Source organism: Typopeltis vanoorti, chromosome 25 (genome assembly GCF_054136105.1).
Source record: "Typopeltis vanoorti isolate ZY-2024b chromosome 25, IOZ_Tvanoo_1.0, whole genome shotgun sequence".
Taxonomy (NCBI): domain Eukaryota; kingdom Metazoa; phylum Arthropoda; class Arachnida; order Uropygi; family Thelyphonidae; genus Typopeltis; species Typopeltis vanoorti.
In genome coordinates, this window is record NC_143573.1 from 6183453 (window position 1) to 6208964 (window position 25512).

The 25512-nt window shown below is 35.6% G+C and overlaps 1 protein-coding gene across 1 annotated transcript in view; it reads right to left on the minus strand.

Annotated features, from left to right (window-relative positions):
• The window catches only part of LOC150092508 (vesicular glutamate transporter 3-like), a 71025-nt gene extending 45735 nt beyond the window's left edge, over nt 1-25290 (minus strand). Inside the window, exons 1-2 of the mRNA XM_090414566.1 lie at nt 25132-25290; nt 1166-1313 (exon numbers count right to left, since the gene is read on the minus strand). Of these exons, the coding sequence (XP_090270692.1) occupies nt 1166-1313; nt 25132-25148 (165 nt within the window). The 5' untranslated portion in view covers nt 25149-25290. The remainder of the gene's footprint in view (nt 1-1165; nt 1314-25131) is intronic.
• Nucleotides 25291-25512: the final 222 nt, after the last annotated feature.

Genomic DNA, 25512 nt, shown 5'->3' on the forward strand with positions numbered 1-25512 from the left:
CAGGTTTGCCAAAAACAGGCAAACTTTCCAGAAGAATACACACAAACAAATAAAACTCATAAATGACTTGTCTCGTATCCTCAGTTGCTTCATCCGTAATTCAACTCCACTAAAGCCAATCTTCTGAAAAATCGCCCTCACGTCACTTCTGTTGCTTTCAAGTGACATCATTTTGTTTTTAAACTGGAGCTTCATTGACTTAATGTTATTAATTAATGATTCTACTTTGAATGGGTCTGTTTTGTTCTGTTCTGTATTTTATTTTGATTAATGCAGTACTTATGTAAAGTTAACGAAGTCTTCCCATGACGACGACTACTTTATGGAGGGTAGACAAAAATTCTTCAGTGATTGTCTTCTAACCGTTTACGAGGACATTTGGGTCCAGCATAAGAGGTTTCATCAAACTTATTTATCTTAAAGAAACTTTTCAGTCAAAGAAACTACATTCGTGTCAACTTCTGACATGCATTTAAAACATTTTGTTTAAAGGGTTAAGAAATAGCTTTCTTATCGGTAAATATTAATCGCCTTCCTTGCTTGCGGACATTACGTTTCACTTATTTAAGAGCCGAGTTGTGTAGCAGCCGACCTTTAATGTAATTGCGGAGAATAGGAAAAATCACATGTTGCAATACCAACAAAAAAAAAAAAATCTAAATCGACATTACCAATGATGACAGCGTTGACGCATTCCATCTTATTGTGGAAACTTTCTGGGGCTGAGTCGTATGCAAGAGAACGATCCATCTCTTGGTATTCACTGAACAGAAATTTGGATGTACACAAGTGTGCAGACGCTTTAATTTGTTTGGCTGTGTCCAGTAAGTGATTGATATTGAGTATGATAAGCATTACTTTGCTTTGTTTTGTTTTACTGTTTGTCATGTTTGCTAATAGAGTCTTCTGCCATTTGTGTCTGCGGGGGATATATATAAATTAGACTATTTTATTTTTTATTCCAAGGAATAAAAAAAATCCTTAAGCATCATAACATGAGTGTCTAATAAATCACTTTCTTTTTACTTATGCGCTTTGGTCTCGTACGCATAAAGGAAGTAATTATTTATTTTGGCACCCAAATGAAAATATAACAAATGAAAGAGAACAAATGTAACAAACAAATGAAAATGTAAACGTTTGAACCAGTACCCTTATGACTTACGGAAGATTGCGCCAGCGAGTTAAAATATACTATGTATGTACAAAACATCATGGAAGAGAGCACTTCTCCGATGAATATGAACGCGCAGAGCATCATCCATTTCACAGAACGACTTGGAGGAGCCCCGTTGATACTCGTGGACCGTTCACTGGAAAAAGAAATCCAAAATCAGAAGCGTGGAGGCAGCAAAATGAAATTCAGTTAAAATTGACTAACAATATTCAGATGAGTGAAGGTTTTGTTGCTGCTCTCTTTAAAATTCATAATTTAAAATAAAAATGTATTTTATAATTATTATCGTTCAAAGTACAATGGAATATACAAAAGTGAGTAACAAAGCAAAATATACTTTACAGTTTAAATTAAAACACAAACAATGTGATATTTCAATGATATTCAATGAAAAAGGTGGTCCAACATCGATTGGTGGCGTGTAAGTCTGATATTTGGTGGTTGTGTCACTTCTTTCATTGTCTTCAGTCTGAGTAATTGCCAGACAAGACCTGAATGCGCCTTGCACATTATTTATTTATTGGATGTAATTTCTCTACAAGTCTAATCCTTCTTGAAATCCACCTCTTCTTAGATTCGTGCTACTCATTTGTTTACTGATCGTCTTTCTGGTGGCGTGTCAGTCTTATACCATCATCCTTCGTATCCCCTCTGGGTCTGGCTCCCAATGATGTGCATTTGTGGGGTTGTGACAAGGCTGTAGCCAATGAAGTTTTAACTGAGGCTCAGCTATTGCTGTTTCCGGATCTGGCTCTCACGAATGCGCTTTTGTGCAGAAGGGGGGGGGGGCTTTCCCTGAGATATGAGCTGTTCTGCTTGGGGGTAGAGTTTTGCCTGTCTCTGAGTGGAGCCTCCGCTGAGATTATGGCTCTTCTCGCTGGTGGGGGAGGCCAACGCTGAGTTAAATGATCACTCAAGTGGCTCACTGTTGGGTGATCTGGCTGATCACACGAGTTTTTGGAGAGGCAACCACGCACTTAAACAGGGAAACCGGTCTGGGTAATGTAATGACCCTTCCCTTAATGCATAGCATTATACATGTCCGCAAGGAGATGTGCTTTGCATTATGGGATAAGGCAAGTGATCAGAACTCAGTCCACCTTTACCACGAGTTGCCCCAGTCCTGGAGATACTTCAGGCCCAAATTTTTATTTGTTTACACTTGGATAAAGGATTAAACCAAGTATATAATTTCTTGGTATCTTTAATTTATTGTATAACCAAGTACTTGCCAAATATTTCGCCTGGTGGACAGAAAATAAGTCAAACTGCTTTATTTTATTTTTCGTGTTTCAAAGCCAGTCGCCCTTGTTTTATAAAGTGGTGTAACAACACCAAGTTTTTTAAGTGGGAAGCGTTGAATTGTAACTCGACTTTCATGCATGATTTAACTCAGTTACAAATATACCAACTGGGTCATCGTGAGCATTTGGGGGAAAACCATCAGTCTCTAGGGTTTTATTATCAAAATCCTTTATAATACATTTTACTTCTGCTTCATTAGTATTTTTAATAAAAATGTATCTAAGGAGCATTTGTGTGAAAACGATTTGTGGTATGTAGCTTAATTCTTTAACTTTGCATCATCCAGCGTAACGCATTAACAAAATCTTGGTTCCTTCCATTAGACAATTTCGTTTGACTTTTTTTCGTTATTTGTTTTTTCTTTTATCCGAATGTATTTCGTTCACTCATCTGTCGGTATCTTGTGCTCACCACTTTTAATTCCCTACCGTCTTGGCTCTAATCAAGTCTTGTGTCCTTTTTTTACCGTTTTTACCTTTAAAAGGTTTTACACGTGTATTTAAATTAATATACTTTAATTAAAACCTAATTTAATATTAACTTTTAAGACTACTCGTTACAAAGGGACTGCTCCATTGCGAAATATAGCTTTATCTTTATTACTTTAAACAATTTTAGGTGCATCATGATTTTTAAGGTAATATTGTCTCTTTACTATCTTAAAATTTCATATACATAACTCCGCAGAAACTTCACTCTGTGTTTGCCGTACCCGCTGTCACTTAAATAAATTAATGCAAACAGCACATTCTTCCTGGTAATAATAAAATTCTCTTCTGTGCCTCTAAATCTCTCATAAAACAAACACTTACCTATAAATACAACATGAGACCACAATTTTTATATCCACAGGAATAAAAATCGTCTAAAATATCTTCCGGGTCCCAAGGAATGGCAGAATTTCTCCAATAATTATTTCCTAGAAGTAATCCCCCACATAACAGAAACGTGCCCAATGAAAAATGTTAAAAATTCCTCAACACAAACAAACACACTCCACCTTTCTTCCCCTTCACTTTCACTTACCCCACGCCGGAAGAGAGTAAGCTTAACACCGTTTGCTTGTTTAAAGATTTAAATACGGGCTTTCTTCGGGCGAAAAGGAGTATTAACAAGGCTGTAAAGTTTACCGCTGCTCATTCTAAAACCTTCCCTTAGAAAAACATACATCGCTGAAGCCCAAACTAAATAGAAAATGATCCAAATAAAGACGTGTTTTTCCAAAAGATAAAAAATAATAATAAATAAATAAATAAAATAACATACATGGGTGGTCGAAAAGTTCTCGGCCTAACAATGAAAAAAAATTTATAATTTCAAAATTGTTTTATTTTTCAACATAATCTCCCTTAAGACTAATACATTTATTCCAGCGATGCTCCTGCTCCATTATCCCGTCCCTGTAGTGGTTCACAGTATGATCCACAAAATATCCCACTACAGCTGCAATCACCTCTTGATTCGAAGAAAAACGCTGAACAGCGAAGAAGAGTTTTAGTTTTGGGAAGAGAGAGAATTCAGAGGGAGCCAAATCTGGGGAATAGGGCGGATGTTCCAACAATTCATAGTGCAGATCCCTTAATTTTTCATTGTCGAAACACCTTTGTGGGCAGGTGCATTGTCCTCATGAAAGATGATTTTTTTCTTCTGAAAACCGGGGGCTTTTCTTACGAAATTTTTCGTCTAGTCTGGTTAAAAGATCGGAATAATATTCCCTGATTATTGTTTTACCCTTTTCAAAATAATTAATAAACAAAATGCATTTAGCATCCCAAAACACCGATGCCATGACCTTGTCTTCTTTGGTGCTAAACAGCAAGCTTCTGTCCACTGTTTTGAGATGCTGTTTGGATTCTGGTGTGTAATGGTGAATCCAAGTCTCTTCCATAGTAATAAATCGACGCACAAAATCACTTTTATTCTTTTTAAAATGCTCCAAGCACTGTTCAGAGATTTTCATGCGAGTGCGTTTTTGATCTGCTGTGAACAAGCGCGGCACCGTTCTTGCGCAAAGCTTTTCATTTGCAATTCTTCCTGCAGAATATATCCAACACGTTCTTTTGAAATGCCTATAGTGTCAGCAATTTCACTCGCTGGTCATCTAATAACATATCGCGCACTTGATCAATGATGTCTGGTGTTGTTATACTTTTTGGATGTCCTTCAAATGGATCATCTTCATGGCTGGTACAGCCACGTTTAAACTCGGCAGCCCATTTGTTAACTGTCGAGAATGAAGGAGAAGAGTGCCCATAAACGTTTATGAACTAGGAATGAATTTCTTTTGGCGATAAATCTTCTTTGAAGAATTTAATAACAGCACGATTCTCAATTTTATCCATTTCAGGGGATACAGACAACACTTTGCCTTCCGAAAGCTGTATATATATAAAAAAAAAATACTTGATAGAATGACTTACAATTTCACATTGAAGCTTATGACAGATGCACCAACGTAGAAAAAAAAAATCCTAGGGATAGTGTTGCCATTTATGGTCGAGACCTAGAACCTTTCCTACCACCCACGTAGATAGTAAAATAACTCTTACACAAAATCTCCTTCCATGACTTTCTCACGCTACAAAAATTAAACATTAACACTATTATCAGTAAAGCCGATTACTGTAATAATCAATAAAGCAGACTACCATAATAAAATCCCAGACATCGCAATAATTCTAACACACATTAATCACTAAAGACCAAGTCTCAACCATTATACAACAAAATGAAAAGCGTTTGCATAAACTCAGAGGAACACAAAATACTGCGAAAAAATCACTTCTCGTACAAATCGTTCCCTATCATCCTCTTTCTTTTAGATGCCCTTCCCTATATACCAGCGTTGATGTGTCTTATAAATGACTGGCCCTATTGGACCATACAGAATTATCTCCTACTGATATCCTGAATCTTCTTCTTCTTCTTCCTCTTTATAGCGTTTTTATCCCGCTTGGTGCAGGGTTCGCTACGATTATGAGACAGTGGGACGTCCAAACCGGCTTGTCACAGAGCCTGGGATTGGGAAGTGGGAATATGGGGAGAATTACTTTCAGGACTGTAGATGCGTGTATTCAATGGGCCGGTTTTGCCTGATCTGGTGCCGAAAAACCTGAGTTTTTGGATGAAAGAAATCCCTACCTCGTTATGCGATTGGACGAATCGAACCCAGGTCTTTCCGACGAAAGGGCTTCGTCTATACCGACTGAGCTACGGAGGCTCATACCGATATCCTCAATGTAATAAGACTAATAGTCTCAGCAAATTACTTAAATATAATAAGAAATTTTACGAACAAATATTAGCGGTCTGCTCGGTGAAATTTTTCATGCCCCTATGGAAACGGAATTCTTGTCCCTCTTATCGACATATCTCTTATTACGGTACACACGCAGACAATGTACTGTGCTTTGGATGGCACACAACAGTCATGCCGTTCTTTCAATGCTTTTAGTTCCAGATCAAATATCCCTGTTGCATTAACACAATTCATTAACGCTTACGAATACTCATCTTGTGTTACTGCTCTAAACCAACAAATTACTCTGATTTCCAAGAAAATGACACCAAATTACTTTCTGAATCTCTAGCAATAAGAACCCCCAAGTGTGCTATAAACACCAAATCATTCCATTTACTCTATCCTTTCATGGCAATTAAATAACCTAAATTAGGGGTCGGCAACCGGCGACCCAAACGTGCATTTTTGGCAGCCCATAAAAGGTTCATCATACTTACATGGCATGTGAGTAGTAGGGGTTTCACTTCTGACCAGATCAAGATCAAGATAAGATAAGGAATCGTGACTTGATTGGTTGACGTCACTGTAGGCGTGACGTCATGTGATTGGAATGTTAGGAATTTCCCTGGGGACATATGTGTCAATGGCTTCAGTTCTTGTGTTTTGGTTTGCGTATGGAATTGTGGATGATGGTAGAGATAAGGATTAGTGCTGTGATTGGTGGGAAACTTCTGACCAGACCAAGATCAAGATAAGATAAGGAATCGTGACGTGAATGTTTGTTGTTATCAGATGAAGAGAAATGACGTCATGTGTTATTTGTAAATAAGTGACGTCATGTGTTATTCGTAAATAAGTGACGTTATTGTTTTGAATGGAAAGTAAGATATATTAGTGGATAAGGAATCGTGTCGTGATTGGTGGGACACTTCTGACCAGTTCAAGATCAAGATAAGATAAGGAATCGCGACGTGGATGTGTGTTGTTATAGAGTTTTAATTGTTTGGAATTTCGCTGCCCCCCGCTTCTGTCAGAAACATCACGTGGTGTTTTTGGTTCGTTTATTGCCTTGTGGGTTATATTTAGAGATAAGAATCGTAACGTTGTGTGTTTAGAAATTTCTGGGAAACATATGTCTCTCTGTGATATCACATGGTGTTTTGGTTTGGCTATGGAATTGTGGGAGATGTTTTTGAGATAAGATATCTTGGAATTTTCCGAGGGTGACACACATCCGTCATTGTCTGCATGTTTTGTTCCATTGTCTATAGATGGGTTGTACCAATTTTCCAATACATTTTGGGGTATTTCTTTCCTGTTAAAGGGTGGGAATTCTAAGAGTACGTCGTGATGGGGGCAGTCTTTCGAGCTTTCCTGAATAATTTAATACAGTATATGCTAATATCACTCAAAGATACAGTTTTTTTTCTTCTATAGATGGCTGTACTAATTTTCCAATACATATTGGAGTATTTCTTTCCTGTTAAATGGTGGGAATGCTTAGAGTAAGTCGTGATGGCGGGAGTGTTTCGAGATTTTCTGACTAATTTAATTATACTAGTGTCCCTTAAACACACACTTTTTTTCCATAGCTCATCCATATTTTCTTCTATATTCATATTCTAATTCAAGTTCATATTTCTTTCATAATTCATCCGAATATTTTGATTGGTCTAACATTAAGATATTAAAGTTCAATAAATAAACAAGTCGTGTGTGAATTCACGGTGATTTCAAAAGTGTTCTTACTTAAACATACATAACACATCAAAGACACTGTTTGTTCTTTTCAGTTTACACGGCGACTGTATTTCAAACTTTTCTGAATAATTTAATTTTATGCTGGTGTCTCTACGACATTTTAAAATAAATAAATTAAAATAAACGGACAGTTAAATGGATAACGGATTACAAACCTTTTGTATGTATTCTAGAAATTCTAATGATAATTTAAAATTACTTACAGCTTTCCAGAATGGCTCTTCTAAATACGAATATTCCAACAAAATATTCCAAAATAGTTGAATGTTATATCCACACCACAACACGAACACAAAAACTACAAAGAACGAAATTTATGTAAATACTGTAAACTGAAATAGTTGAGTACTTCTTCCTTTAGATTTTTTTCCTCCAAAGTTATCACTATCAGTTGGCATCACTAAAAGATATCTGCAAAAGATGAGCTCGATCATCTTCACTAGTCTGAGCAGACATCTTCTGGAGGAGAGGGGGGAGACTAGGGGGTGATGGGGTTAGGTGGGAGAGCTTTGCAGGGAAGACATCTGTCACCCTCTTGACAACCTTTTCACTTCCACCACATAATGCTATTTTTTCCCCATCCCAACAATTTCGGACATATGAGTGAGAGAAATAGTCACATGGTCTAACATCAAAAACACTTTTAGAGGATAAAATACTTAACATAATAAGGACAAATAATATAGAATACCCTTCGAGCCACAGAGATAAGATTTGCCCTATGATGTCTCAAAGTAAGATAATCTCAGATCAACATCATATCCAACAGAATGTAGAAACATTAAGGTGAATCATCTGCACAAAAGTTTCATTTTGGAAGGAAAGGTCAGGGTTAAGGGTCAGGTAAACAGTACTATAAGGAAAAATAAACGAGTCAAGTGTCTTTGCAGTTACAAAAATTCGTTCATTCCGTGAAGTTATTGTATTGTGTTGTGGTGATTGGTATCCAGAAAAGTAAAGTAAAATAATGGGTGAACCACAAAAGTCATTGAAATTTTCTTTCTTCAGAAAAATAGCATGAGACAAAACTCTTCACTTAGCTCTAAAAGGCTGAAAACCGATTATTATTTTAGAAGACACATATATTGTGATATATTTATCCAGGATCACTTGGGAAAAGTTATGCAGGAAGTGGTCTGATATCCTTGGCTACTTGCAAAGAAGAGTTGACTAGGAAATGGACCGTGGTGAGTGTTATATTCTGAAATGCCAAGATGGGGAACTAATACTTGATGATACAAGAGCTGATTGAAGTAAAGTTTTTTTCTATTAGTTGTGAATAAGCTGAGAGATTTGCACCAAAACTGTACAACATTAATAATCATTTACTATTTTTGCAAACTGAATTACCATCTATTCATATCATGGGGAAAATTAATGCTAATCATTTAAATTCATCAATGGTAAAATTAGACTTTCAAGATTTTATCCAATTCGATAAGGATTCTTTATTTTGGGACATTTATGAACATTTTACAAAAACTGTTTGTGTATATTTGCTGACAAAAGAATACACAGAATATTTAGGGAGGCATGGTGTCATTTCCAGACTGACACAATATCAAACATATGGAAGTGTGGTTACCATGGTATCTGATTTAAAAATTCTTTTGCGTGACCAGTTACATTGATGTAATGTAACCAAGAAACAGTGAGTAACAAAAATTTTATTCATTCAACTCTTTGGAAAATGTTAAGAGCATAAACTAAATCTTGTGAAATATTATTAGGTAATTACAGGTTTCGAATTTTTCTCAGTGAATATACTTGTAAATAGTATTTCAGCAAAATAAAATATGCATTTGTAAACTTAAATGAACAAAGATGTGTGCTTTTGTTGTGTTTTTCCACAGTGAATTTTTTACTCAGTTATTCTGATTAGAACTTGATATTTAAATTCACAACTTTATACCTTAATGCAATTCTGTTTAATTATTTTAAAAAAATTACAATGAAATTAATGCCAGGAACGAGAAAAAAAAGTATTGAAAACTGATATCCATGTACTGATTATTTTAGAAATTGTGTAATGCTACCTATTGACATTATTTGAGTTATCTGAAAACAATTCATTCACATAATCGAAAATCTGAACTGTTAGAATTTGGTTGTATTAACCCAAAACGTGACTTTAACTCTTAAAGTTTGGTATAGAAAAATGTTTTTACTCTCCAAATAACACATATACAAATTTTACCTTTTCCCACACAAAGTAAGATAAAAACACACCAACAGTATATCCAAAAGCATGCAAAAACATGTTGTTGAGTCATCTCTGCAAAAGGTTCATTTTTGAAGGAACGGTCAGGATAGGGCGTATAGTAAGGGTAAGCAGTACTATAAGAAAAAACCATAGAATCGAGTGACTTTGGACTTAAGGTAATCGTTCATCCACTGCAGCAGCTGCTGTTTTGTGTTGTGGTGTTTTGTGTTTCGTAATGTAAAAATAATGGGTGAGCTACAAAATTCTTTGAAAGTTCCTTTGTGAAAAGTTCTAATTGTTTAGAATTTTGTAAATGAAAGTTACCAAAAAGTATATGATCAGAGCTAATAATCAGTGAAATAATAATAAATGACTATTTATTTGTGGTGCCATATGAAGTAATCGAAGAAGAAGAATGAAGGAAAACGATTACGAAAAATCGACAGTGGGTGAAAAATACGAATTTTCAGTTATCATTGCTATAATTGATGTACAATTTCTTTTGAATAAGAGTTCAAATTTATTTCCTAAAGAAATTGTATTTCTGATGGAATTAGTGTAAGATATGCATTCATAAAATCACCTTGTAGTTGGAAAGAATTACCTGAAAGAGTAAAAAACAGAATTCTTGGTTAATAAAATATAACCATCAGCAGAAGCGGGAAATTGGTTTACTATCTTTGGACAAACTAAGAAATTGGATGATAGCATCAACATGCAAATATCATATATTACTTGCCAAAGGAAGAGAAAAACCAAAAACATTAACAAGGTTAATAGGGAGGCCTGTTCTTGATTTAAATGAAATTGGATGCCCAAAACGTGAAAACATAACGCGTACTTTTAAATGCTTTTGGAAACATAACAAAAGATTCTGTGCTTTTAATAATTCTGAGAAGTATATGTATTGGTTTCAAAAAAGTAAATATGCAACCCTTAATTTTACCACAGTAATAAATTCCCAACGAACACCAAATGAAAAATTAACTTTCAGATGAGAGTCACATTGTCAAATACGAAGGTTTTTCAAATATCAAAGGTTCTTCCCATGCTTGTGGAATTGCCATATGATGGCAATTCCACAAGCATGGGAAGAACCTTTGATGTATTTTTCAATTTATTTATTTTCTGTATTGTTAGATTCAGTAAATACAATTTGTAAACAATATTTTATTCAAATAAAATGTGCAAATTTAAATGAACAAACTGAGTGTCGTAGATGTGTTATACAAATTTAAGAAGGAGGATAACATTTTTCTTCCCTTGTGAAATTTCATGCCACAAAGTAACCATAGATTTTTTTTTTAATTCATTGAATTAAAAGTCTTATTTGTTCATGCAAGCCCTCAATTATTTGAAGAAACTGTCAAATCTTGGAAGCAAAAGGAATAATCGGGTATTAAATTAATAGCCAGAATTTTAGTGGAGAAGATTTTACCTGAAAAGTTACAATACTGTAAGAATTTGGCTATTTTACAGATCCATTTGTTAATAATATTACAGTCATATAAAAGGTAACATAGAAATTAAAAAAGTATATATTATAGAACTAATATTCATTTGAAATAATAAGAAATAACTATTTATTTGTTGTGCTGGCAAAAGAAATTTCTAAAAGAAAATGCGAGGGCAGGTTCAAAACCTTGTATGTCGCAAATATCTGTTACATAAAATTACTAATGCTAAAGAAAAAAATAAATAAAAGAAATAAATTTCAATTACAGAAATAAGTTAAGAGCACAAGAAATCGCAGGTAAAATTATTAGTCAATACTGGTTTTAAAAATTTAAATGCAAGCATTAATTTTCTACAACAATAAATTCCCACACGAACAAAGAATGAATAATTTAGGACACATGTCATCCCAATCATGTGAATGCTAATCACTTAGTCATATGTAAGTATTTGAGAAACATTCAACCGTGGGAAAATGATACCTTTTGAACAATACCGCAATTTACGGATGTGACTCATGTCATCTTCATGAAAAACCCCTTTGAAGAAAACCGCTCACTGGGGGTTATTGCTCATGACGATAACATAGAATCTATGGGCTGAAATCTAAAGGAAGAAGTACTCTACTAATTCAGTTTACAGTATTTACATAAATTTCGTTCTTTGTGGATTTTGTGTTCGTGTTGTGGTGTGGATTTAAAATTCAACTATTTTAGAATATTTTTTTGGAATATTCGTATTTAGAAGAGCCATTCTGGAAAGCTGTAAGTAATTTTAAATTATCATTAGAATTTCTAGAAAACATACAAAAGGTTTTGTAATCCATTACCCATTTAACTGACTGTTTATTTTAATTTATTTATTTTAAAATGTCGTAGAGACACCAGCATATAATTAAATCATTCAGAAAAGTTTGAAATACAGTCGCCGTGTAAACTGAAAAGAACAAACAGTGTCTTTGATGTGTTATGTATGTTTAAGTAAGAGCACTTTTGAAATCACCGTGAATTCACACACGACATCATCATCATCATCATCATCATCATAAAATTCCTGCCATGTACCCTCAAGGGTGTACAGGATATGACAGTACTACATGAAAAAATTATATCATTACTAACTTCCTATCTACAATTTTCCTCCAAGTCAGTCTGTTACTTGTCAAGACTCCAACATTATCAGATCTTATAGTTCTATCGTCTAAGGCACTTTGTACCGTATCAATCCACCTACATCTTGGTCTTCCTCTGGGTCGTTTTCCTGCCAACCTGGCAGAGAACACTTGTTTTGCTAATCTTTCCTCGCCCATTCTATTTAAGTGACCATACCACCTGAGATTAGCTCTGCTAATGCATTCCTGGATGCTGACAATGCCAAGTTCTTTCCTAATATCCTCATTTTTAATATGATATTGCCATTGATGCCATCTGTTCACGCCTCTAATCTTTCTCAGGACTCTCATATCTGCGGTCTCTAGCCTTTGGTCAAGTGTTTTACTTCTGACCCAGCTCTCAGATCCATAAGTTAAAACTGGTTTGAACACTGTCTTGTATACAGCTAATTTAGTGTTCCGACTAATTTCTCTCTTATTCCATATGAATTTATTCAGTTGACTTCCCACCATACCAGTTTTTCAAAGTAATTACTCCATACTTCAAGGATATATTTTTCTCCTGTTTTCATGTCACCTTTATCATCTCTAATTTCTTTTACTGCACTCTTTCCTCCATTCTTAAGCTTCTTCAACAACCTCCAGAATATTTTGCCACCTTCTTGATATTTATTTTCTATATTCTTGCCAAAGTCCTCCCATGACTTTTGTTTAGCTAGTTTTACACAGTGTCTAGCATTCTTGCATTTGTCTATATATTCTCTAAGAGCACAAGCTGACTTATTTGACAGGAACGTTTGGTATGCTTTCTTCTTTTCCTTCACTGCCTCTTTAACTTCCTGTGTCCACCAGGGAGTTCTGATTTTTTTATCCTTAAAGAAAACCTCACCACATGCCTCTCTGGCAGAATCAATGAATGTTTTCTTCAGAGTTTGCCACTGAATCTCCAAGGTTTGATTCCTGTTCTCAAACTCTTTCAATTTTTCTTCAATAATCTTTGTGTATTTTAGCTTACAGTTCACATCTGAGAGCTGCTCAACTTTTATTCGCTTTAAAACTTTCTTACATGTTATTCTTTTCAATATGAAATTCAATTTTATCCTGCTCAAGACTAAATAGTGATCACTTCCAATTTCAAATCCTCTGTACACTCTGGTGTCCTGCACCAGGGAGAAAACATCACTATCAACAATAACATAGTCAATGAGACTTTTCTTATTCCTTGCCTCTTCTCTCCATGTGAATTTGTGCACATTTTTATGTTGGAACATGGTGTTAATAATAACCAGTCCATGTCCTGAGCAGAAATCCAACAGATATTTGCCATTATTATTAGTTTTGCTCTTTTCTCCAAATTTTCCCAAAATATTTTTGTATGTCTCACAATCATTTCCTACTCTGCTATTTAGATCCCCAACAAGGACAAACTTTTCCTTTTTCATTGTGTCAGTTGCTTTCTCTAAAACCTCAAAAAATTCCTCCACTTCTACCTTAGCAGAGCCTTCTGTGGGACCATAGGCACAAATAAGTATCATTGTCCAGTTCCCCATTCTGATATTTGCCCACATCACTCTACTTGAGACTGCCTGCCATTAAAGAAGATTAGCCTCGTGTTTAATGTTGAATACTATGGCTACTCCTTCTTTTCCTTGATTGTCATTGCCTGAATATAACATTTTGTATTTATTGCTCAGAAAGATCTCACCAGTTTTGGTCTTTTTTGTTTCAGTCACCCCTATTATGTCGATCTGGTACTTATCTAATTCCTCACCTAGCTCCATTTCTTTGCCATTCAGGCTTCTTACCTTGATAGTACCAATCTTTAACTCTGCTGATGGTGATTTGGGGTTGATTTTCAGATTTGTTCCAGTAGCTGACTTTTCGCTGTTCGCCCTGGTTCCCTGGTAAAAACAACGGGGGCCTTGTTTAACCGGGCGACGCCCCAGCCGGCATGAAATTTTGTCATGTTGTACCATCATTCTATATTTTGGTATATTCACACACGAATTGTTTATTTATTGAACTTTAATATCTTAATGTTAGACCAATCAAAATATTCGGATGAATTATGAAAAAAATATGAACTTGAATTAGAATATGAATATACTGTAGAAGAAAATACGGATGAGCTACGGAAAAAAAGCGTGTGTTTAAGGGACACCAGTATATAATTAAATTAGTCAGAAAATCTTGAAACACTCCCGCCATCACGACTTCCTCTAAGAATTCCTACCATTTAACAGGAAAGAAATACCCCAAATGTATTGGAAAATTAGTGCAGCCATCTATAGAAGAAAAAAAACTGCATCTTTGAGTGATATTAGCATATACTGTATTAAATTATTCAGGAAAGCTCGAAAGACTGCCACCATCACGACGTACTCTTAGAATTCCCACCCTTTAACAGGAAAGAAATACCCCAAAATGTATTGGAAGATTGGTACAACCCCATCTATAGACAACCAAACAAAACATGCGGACAATGACGGATGTGTGTGTTTTGTCTGCATGGAAAAATTCCAATATAGCTTATCTCAAAAACATCGCCCACAATTCCATAGCCAAACCAAAACACCATGTGATATCACAGAGAGACATATGTTTCCCAGAAATTTCCAAACACATAACGTCACTATTCTTATGTCTAAATTTCACCCAGAAGGCATTAAATGAACCAAAAACACCACGTGATGTTTCTGACAGAAGGGGAGCCCAGCGAAATTTTAAACATTCAAAACTCTATAACAACACACATCCACGTCGCGATTCCTTATCTTATCTTGATCTTGATCTGGTCAGAAGTGTCCCACCAATCACGACACGATCCCTTATTCACTAATATATCTTACTTTCCATTCAAAACAATAACGTCACTTATTTACAAATAACACATGACGTCACTTCTCTTCATCTGATAACAACAATCATTCACGTCACGATTCCTTATGTTATCGTGATCTTGGTCTGGTTAGAAGTGTCCCACCAATCACAACACTAATCCTTATCTCTACCATCATCCACAATTCAATACGCGAAAAAGAAAACACCCACAATTCCATATACGAACCAAAACACAAGAACTGACGCCATTGACATATATGCCCCAGGGAAATTCCTAACATTCCAATCACATGACGTCACACCCACAATGACGTCAACCAATGAAGTCACGATTCCTTATCTTGATCTTGATCTGGTCAGAAGTGACACCCCTACTACTCATATGGCCCCTATGTTGAATTATTTAAATAATACATTTTATAATATGAGTAATAAATTAAAACTAATTTGATATCCGATACTTCGTGATATCGCCCTGCAACTTGGCGTGAGTCAACCGTGTGAGTCATCATGAGTGGAGATAACAAAGGCGACTTCATCCGATGACAACCGAGATTTTGCCGCACTTTTGCAGTCGAGTTCCTGGTTAGTCTTATATATTTGTGAAAAACGATTTTGAAAATGCGTTCAATAAAACGTAAAATTGCAGATTGTGGTTTAATAATGAATGGAACAGCAAGCACTTCTTTATTGAAAATGCGGGTGAGCCCCTTTGCAGTATTTTTCATAAAAGTGTTGCTGTTATGAAAGAATATAATATCAGACTTCATTACGAGAATAAACATGAACGCCAATACAAGGGTTTGAAGTGTGAACTTAGAAAAAATCATTAGTAAATTAGAAGCTTCTTTGATTGCTCAGCAAAACACATATTTAAGAAGGAAAGTATTCATAATGAATCGGTTGAGTTTAAGGACGTTACACAACTATCTGATAAAATGTATTGTCTCTTGCATTTATGTTAGATATTACAACGTACCTCAATGAACTTAATTTGAACCTGCAGGGCCAAGGTAAATTACTAGCAGAACTGTTTTCTGACATAAAAGCTTTTGATGGCATACTATGTCTATTGAAGGAACATACGATGGAAGAAAGTCTGCATCATTATACATGTTGCAAATCTGCATCTACAGTTGAATAGCAAACACAAAAGGAAACTTTTGTTGGTATCATTGATGATTTACAAACTGAATTTTCAACAAGATTTGTGAATTTTCATAAAAATAGCATCGAAATGCGAATATTTTTGAACCCTTTTAATGTCGACACTGATGACGCACCAAACGAACTACAGATGGAAGTTTTGGAATTACAACACAATGAAACATTAAAGAACGTAATTTCGTTAGAAAATATCCAAAACTTTTAATGATGCTTATCAAAAAAATTTGAAGGATTGATCAGTTTCTCAAAGAAGATAACAGTGGCATTTGGAAGCATTGGCGAACAAGCATTTTCTGCCATGAGTTTCAGAAAAAATAAATTTGCTTCTCGACTGACTGATGAACGTTTGCATGCTTTGATTCGAATTTGCACCTCAGGCTATAAAGTGGATCTAGATAATCTGGATAAGGGAAAACAATCACAAAGTCACATTAAGCAGGGAGACACACATATTGTGATGCATAAACTATATTACGAGAAGATAAGCTAGGTTCAGAACTATATAAATACGCAGGAACAATATTCAAAGAAAGACTCTTATTATTTTTAATTAAAATTTACTCAACTGGTATCTCCCAATAGAATGGAAAAAAGCAATTGTGATTCCTATCTTTAAGAAAGGTAATAGAGATGACACTAAAAACTATAGAGGTATAACTATACTAAATTCCTGTTACAAAATATATAGCAGAATCTTAAATAACAAACTAATGAAATATTCCGAAAACTTTATTCTAGAAGTAGAGAATTGATTTAGAAAAGGACGATCATGTATATATCCGGCCTTTTGCCTGAAATTAATAATAGCGAAAAGAAGAGAATGCAATTTAGAAACACATCTTGCATTTATTGACTTTGAAAAAGCATTTGACAAAGTTAAAAGAAACATATTATTTAACATATTAAAAGAAAGACAAATACCAAATAATATCCTAAAAGCTATCGCAAGTATATACGAAAATAATCAAATACAAATAAGATTAAATCACGAGCTGTCATATACAAGAGAGATAAACCAAGGGGTCCGACAGGGATGTCCCCTCTCAGCAACTCTTTTTAATATCTACTTAAATGAAATAATAATAAAATGGAGTAAACATTTACATCAAGGAATTAAACTTTCACCTACAGTTAACTTAAACACACTCCTCTTTGCAGACGACCAAATAATAATTACAAATTATGAAGATAACTTACAGAAAGCTATTTTAGATCTAAATGAGATATCCAAAGATTATGGTATGATAATATCAACGGAAAAATCAAAAACTATGGCCTTTAAAGGAAAAGATCCAGCAAGAACTAAAATAGTAATAGATAACAAGATCTTAGAACAGGTGAATTCATTTAACTACCTAGGATGTACGATCACATATGAAAATGAAAAAGATATAAACGTAAAAATTACAAAATGTTTAAAAATAACAGGTGTAATTAACTCTATATTTAAACCAAACCTTGTTCAAAAATAAACCAGGCTAAAAGTATACAATACATTGTATGGAAGCGAAATGTGGACAATAAAACAAAAAGACAAACAAAGATTAACAACAGCAGAAATGAAGTTGATGAGAAAAACTGCAAAATATGCCCTATTTGATCACAAAAGAAACGAAGAAATTATGAAAGAATTAAACCAAGAACCAGTAATAGAAAAAATTACAAAATATAAACATAAATGGATGGAACACGTTCAAAGAATGAAAACAGAAAGATTACCAAAACAAGCCTTAAAGTACAAGCCATTAGGAAAAAGAAAACCAGGACGTCCTCTTAAACGATTTATCGCTGACTTCTAAGGCCGGAACAGGCCATGCTAGGCCTAAATCCTTGATACGTATGATGATGATGATAAACTATATTACTATGTTTTTACGTGATAACAGTTTTCATTGAGTTTCATTTTCATGCTTGTTTCATATCTCGTACTTCAAATATTCTGTGTTTTTTTTAAGATTGATATAATAAAAATTGATAACTTAAGTATTTCTTTCACTCACTATTTTCTCTTAATTAAACGCTTGCTGCCCGATTATTAAAAATAAAAGTTGAATGTGGCCCGCGAGCCTGAAAAGGTTGCCGACCCCTGATGTAGTATCCACTTTGCCTATGTAATTTTACACCGCCGAAATGAAGCCTTTTGGCTCTTTTTTTAGTAATTGTTATTTTATAGTTTTTTCAAAGAGTCTTCTGTATCGTCCTTAATTTTTCCGATGCATTACTGGAATGTATCTTTCGGTGATTTGATTAAACTACATTTTTAATTATTATATTTCAATTCCTAAATTTAACAAGACTATTAAACTGAAGTTTTTACTGAATAAATTATTTCTCTTTTGCGATATTTGAGCTCATAAAATGCACTAAACATAGTATGACAATATGGATTCAAAAGACAGAGTTGGGCTATGGTTAGCTATGGCTGGGCCGGCATATTACGTCGATTTGATTGGGTGTTATGATGAGCGAAAAGCCCGAGTTTACAGAAAGGAAATCCTGCCATCCTGATATGCAACAGTGTAACTCCCTTCCGTTCAAGCTCTTATAAAGGTTGTTTTTTCAACTGAGTTTTCTAAGCAAAAGGTTTCATCGACTGAGCTGGGAAACGTCTGGATATAAAAGAGTTTTCTGCGATTGGAATAATGGAAGATGCAACTAATTAGACATATTAGGCCAATAAGCATGTCTATGAATTGTAGATTAAGAAATAATAAAATAATAGATTAAGAAACAAGGACAAAACTAACCTTGTTATTTACATTCTTGGTCGCATAAATAAAGAGCTTCTGTGTACTCAATCAAATACGAGATTAGTTTGCGAAATGTTTGCTAGAAACTTCGCTCAGACCATGCAGTGAAGAAAAAGAGCGATGCTGTGCAGAATGTATTGGAAGAAATATTAATAAATACTTCGCAAATACCAACAAATATCTTTACAAACATAGCTCGGACTTGTAACAGTCAGAAAAGCCGAAGTTATAAAAGTTTCCGAAATGTGAACAAGCATTAAAGACTTCTCTAAACGAACAAATTCAACATAAAATTTATTCTTTTAAAGGCAGCAAAACAACCATCCAGCATGAACACAATGGGAATGATACTTATAAGGCAAATACAAAATACTGAAGTTATAGTGGTCACTGTTATGGCAGATTACTCGAGTCTCCAAAAATCAACCCCCCACACACACACACACAGTACGCGTTTTTATCTTTATATATGTGTTTTCATTTTAATGTGTTACGTGTACTCACGCGCGCACACTTCCTTGCGAAGTTGGGCGTTCATGTACACTTTCAACAGTGCATTTAGATAAGTGTATCTCATATGATAACATCCGTACAAATTACGAAGCTAGAAACTAAAACCAAAAACAAAAAAGCATTACATTTTATGTTAGATATGTAACTGCATACATTCTGCATCATCGAAACCTTTGGTTTTATGGTGTGAAAATACCCAACTTTCCTGGAGGAAAACTGAAGAAAATCATTCAGTGGTTTGGAATAGAATTCCAATTCGGGTTTTTCAACCAAAAGAGAAGGTGTGTGTGTGTGTGTGTGTGTGTGTGTGTGTGTGTGTGTGTGTGTGTGTGTGTGTGTGTGTGTGTGTGTGTGTGTGTGTGTGTGTGTGTGTGTGTGTGTGTGTGTGTGTGTGTGTGTGTGTGTGTGTGTGTGTGTGTGTGTGTGTGTGTGTGTGTGTGTGTGTGTGTGTGTGTGTGTGTCATTCAATTCCCTAATGAGGCTAACAGAGCAACGTAAGTGGACTGAACTTTGAGTGCAATTCACAGTCACACTGAGTTGGTAATTATCACCAAAACATTTCCACCTCCTCTTCTATGACGTAAACGCTAGTCGGTGACTAGAATATACAAGAAACGTGTGTTGTAGTAATCGTATAACCAGGAAACGGTTAGGCTAATCACAACTGTATGAACTTAGATAACTTAGAAGGGAGGAGGAAAATTACGGATGATTGCAAGATAAGTGCATAAAATATGATGGAATCTATACAAATTATGAAACTGAGAATTTAAAAATAAATTTAATTTAAATTTAGCTATGCAGCTGAATTCATTCTCCTGCATCGAATATTAAAGTGACCGCCTCCAAACAATCTGAATTCCAAAAATGTTCCATCCTGACTCGACCAGGTACTTGGGATGGCAATGTGACTTCATGGTCCTCTCCTAACAGGGCCAACAACTGATGGCGAGGGCATGTTTTCTTGGTCACTATTGTAGGTCCTGAGATTGCGTTTGAGGCAAATCTGATACCACAATCAGCCTGACGTGGCTCGTTCAGCTGCATAAATGAGAGGCACAGATCCTTTCGGATAGTTCCAAAAGTATGAAGATGCCCTCCACATCCTTCCCTGATCTACAGTATCTGCTTATTTACTGCAAGGTCTTCCATTTAAATGAGCATGCCTGGGATCATATCAGATGAGATTAAGGGGAACGGGATCCACTTCAGTCCAATCAGAGCCAACCACGGGATGGGATGGAGACTGAACGGGCTAATTCTCAGGAAAAATATTCTTTCCCCATGAGTTGGACAGAAAATATGCGCATCCCTCTCAGAGATCTTTGCATCGCAGCTCTTTATTATATTACGCCATTTATAATCAAGTACAATTAGACATCTTTACAATATGGAAAAAATCTTCAACTCCCTGCCAGTGACACGCAACTCACACGAAAATTACTTATGAAGTATAAACGGTACGTTCGCGACTAATATGATAGCAGCTGTTATCGTATTAGTTTAATATCCTATCAAGTATCCGATGTCATTTAGCTCCACCTTTAATACTACTACTTTATCTGCATCTTTATCTGCTCTATGTGTTACTAAGATAATCTTAGTAACATGAATTATCTCAGCCTTTCCTTGTTCAAGGTTCACAAAGTGAGTCAGTTACAGTACACAGATGGGATATCAGACATCACACTTGAAGTGAAAGATGTTTATTATTTTAGTTACTTTAATTCATTACAATGCATATATTAGAAAGGCCTGTGTAGCTCAGTGGAAGTGGCGCCGGCGTTTTCATCGCCGCAAGGTCGAAGGCAGAGTTAAGTTCAAGTCCACTCGCCGATTGCAGGAACTTTTTCTAAGCCTTGCTTCACCCGTTTCCAGAGTTAGTCGAGCTCTGGCACGGGCAAGCGGTTTGCGCCCCTTAAACTCAAGAAAATCGACCATAGAACCCACATTATTTCTGAGAGTAACATATTCTGTTAGGGTTAAGTACAAAGATATGGCAACACTTGTTTGCCCGTCTTTTCATCGGTGGTGAGTATAATTAGTGATAGTATAATAGGCCAGCTATCTCTGATTGGCTACCAGTGTAAGTGTAGATCGAACTGCCCCACTGTCTCCAAAAGCTAGATAGGGTTTAAAGGCCTCGCCTTTAAACCCTATCTAGCTTTTACTCCCTATAAGGGAATCAAAGGCTGATTTTTTATATTTAGATATATTAGTGGTTTTTGTAACCTCACAGTGACCTCATGTAGTTCATAATAGTGAAAGGGTGTGTTCTAGGTCAAAAATATAATTCTTCGGCAAGGCAGGATTACCTTTTCGATTGCAATAACCGACTACAGGAAAGTGTTTTATATATTTGGGCAAGTAAAAGAAAAAATGGATACGGTAGATTGATTTTAAAGAATGCCGATGGTAGGGAGGTTACCGAATCAATTGATATAGTATAATCACTGAGTGAGCACTTTGCAAGAGTATATCATCCAGGTGGTGATATTGATGGAATGAAGGAACCAATAGCTTATACGGGAATTGTGGTGAATGAAGTGGAGGTGAATAGTCTTCGTTTATAAAACCTCAATGTCAATACATCTGTGGGATTGGATGGTATACCAGCTCGTGTCGTACGAGAAGCGGCTAAAGAATTGTCAGTGCTTTTGACCATTTTGTTTAATTTGAGTCTCGGGTCTGGGTTAGCCTCTCGGTTAATTTGAGTCTCGGGTCTGGGAAGTATTTTCCCCTCTTTCCACCCTTTCATGGGTGGAAAGAGGGGAAAATACTTCCACAGCATAAAGGAGGTTCCAAGACTGCTGTTGAAAATTACCGGCCGATCAGCATATCAGGAATTGTTGTCAAGATCTTGGAGAAAATAGTCAAGAGGAAAATACAATATTGGATAGATGAAAATGGGATACTCTATGGGGGACAGCATGGTTTTGTGAATGGTAGATCATGCCTCAGTAACTTTCTCACGTTCTATAACACAGTGACGGCTGAACTGGATATGGATAAGGGTAACGGGTTTATAGTAATTCTACTGGACCTTGCTAAAGACTTTGATAGGATACCACATGGAATTCTAATCAGTAAACTGCAGCATATGAGAATGGATATAGGGTTAGTGAGATGGATAGGAGGGTGGTTGGTGGAGAGATATCAGAAAGTGGTTTATTCAGGAGTACAGTCCAAAAGACGGCCTGTGACTAGTGGTGTGCCGCAGGGTTCTGTTCTTGGACCACTGCTGTTTAATTTGTTCATTAACGATATAGGAAAGGATCTGAGAGGAATTGTGCATCTGTTTGCGATGATGCAAAGTTAGGTAGAGCAATAGTGAATGCTCAGGATATCAAAATTTTGCAGGATGATTTGGATAGTTTGGAGAACTGGGCTAAGGAGAATGGATGTCAATTTAATGTAGAAAAATTTAAGTTTTGGCATTTTGGGGTGAAAAGATTAGTAGCAGTATATCACATTGGTGGAACTGTACTCCAGGAGATTGAGACAAGGCCAGGGATTTGGGAGTGTTGGTGGATAGGGAGTTGAAGTTTAGGGGACACATCGCAAAAGTGGCAAAATCAGCTCATCAAATCACTTGGTTGCTGAAAAACACTTTAAGGAGCAGAGACAAACAGGTTATTGTTCCTCTGTATCGAGCCTTGATAAGACCCCATCTGGACTACTGTGCCCAGATATGGGCGCCAGGGTTTCTTCGTGATGGGGAGGAAGTGGAGAGGATCCAGAGAAGAGTGACAAAGATAATAGCAGGACTACGGAATGAACCTTATGAGAACAGGTTGAAGATTTGTGGGCTACAAAAATTGGTTGATAGGCGGAAAAGGGGTGATATGATTGAGACATTCAAATTACTGAAGGGTTTCTATAAGATTAATTCAGAAGATATTTTTGAGAATAGGACTGGTGGGAGGACTAGGGGTCATCCATGGAAGCTTGGTAAGAGTGTGGTTAGCAAAAGTGTTAGAGCTAGGTTTTTTACTTGGAGAGTGGTAAATGAGTGGAATAAGCTGCCAGAGTCTGTTCTGGATGCTACGACCGTGAATGAGTTCAAGGAGAAGTATGATAGATACTGTGTGAATGTTGAAGAGTTGTTCTTGATATGATGTTGGGTCTCCCTCGATGAGTCGGACTCCTAGGAGCTTCCCGTAATAATAATAATAATAATAATAATAATAATAATATTCATTCAATCCATAGGGAGAAGAATCTTAAATAGCAAACTAATGAAATATTCCGAAAACTTTTTTTAGAAGTACAGAATGGAGTTAGAAAAGGACGATCATGTATAGATCCGGCCTTTTTGCCTAAAATTAATAATAGAGAAGAGAAGAGAATACAATTTAGAAACACATATTGCATATTGACTTTGAAAAAGCATTTGAAAACGTTAAAAGAGAGAGATAAACCAAGGTATCCGACAGGGATGTCCCCTTTCAGCAACGCTTTTTAATATTTACTTAAATGAAATAATAATAAAATGGAATGAAAATATACATCAAGGAATTAAACTTTCTCCTACAGCGAACTTAAACACCCTCCTTTTTTCCGACGACCAAATAATAATTACAAATTCTGAATATTACTTACAGAAAGCAATTTTAGATAGAAATGAGATAGTCAAAGATTATGGTATGATAATAGCAAAAGAAAAACCAAAAACTATGGCCTTTAAAGGACAAGATCCAGCAAGAACTAAAATAGTAATAGATAACAATATCTTAGAACAGGTGAATTCATTTAACTACGTAGGACGTATGATCACATGAAAATGAAAGAGATATAAATGTAAAATTTGCAAAATATTTAAAAATAAAATGTGTAATTAACTCTATATTTAAACGAAACCTCTAGTTCAAATACAAACCAGACTAAAAGTATACAATTCATTAGCCTTACCGGTCTTAATGTATGGAAGCGAAATCTGGACAATAAAACAAAAAGACAAACAAAGATTACCAACAGCAGAAATGAAGTTTATGAGAAAAACTGCAAAGTATACTCTATTTGATTACAAAAGAAAAGAAGAAATTATGAAAGAATTAAACCAAGAACCAGTAAGAGAAAAAATTAAAAAATATAAACATAAATGGATGGAACACGTTCGAAGAATGAAAACAGAAAGATTACCAAAACAAGCCTTAAAGTACAAGCCATTAGGAAAAAGAAAAACAGGACATCCCCTCAAGAGATTCAACGAATGCTTCTAAGGTCAGAACAGGCCACTCTAGGCCTAAATCCTTGATACGCATGATGATGATAATGATGGGATGTTTAAATCCCAAAACAAGAAAACAACAAACAACAAAACAAAACAACAGCAACAAGGCTTTGTAATTTTTTTACTCGTTCAAACATTCTGTAAATCGCCATTTCCTTGTGGTTACGCCTGCGAGATTGTATAATTCCAGGGTGAAGTATATTATTCAAAATGTCCCCTTCAAAGTACGCATTTTAACCTTTCATTGCGCAACTCAAACTACATGCGAAGCACGGAATTAATCCCAAGAAAGCGATATGTAATACATCAGCTATTGCCTCACCCGTACAAAGCGCTTTCAATAATAACCAATAATAAAGCTTTGATGTACTTACACAAGCATTTTTTCCATGATATTCTCGAGTAAACCTGTTGGTCGTATCAAAGCACCGTGAAGGACTGGCACCTGCTGCAGTCGTGGAGATGTCCGATAACAGAATAGAATATCCGAATTGCAACTGCATCACGTGATTGCTAACTTACGATAACGCTACTTTCAGTTTATTTTGATAAAGGAAGAATTCGCCATGGCAATATGAATGACTCGCATTTTGGAGCGATGCCAATCGCGACTGCTGCAAATACTCACGAGTACTTCTCTGCTGAAAGGAGCAACATCCTATTGCTCTTCCATTCTTGAATACCACCCCCTCAATTTTTCATTGGACTCTTTCTCTTTTTTCACAAGCGAGCAAAAGCGACACTACTGATCTTTT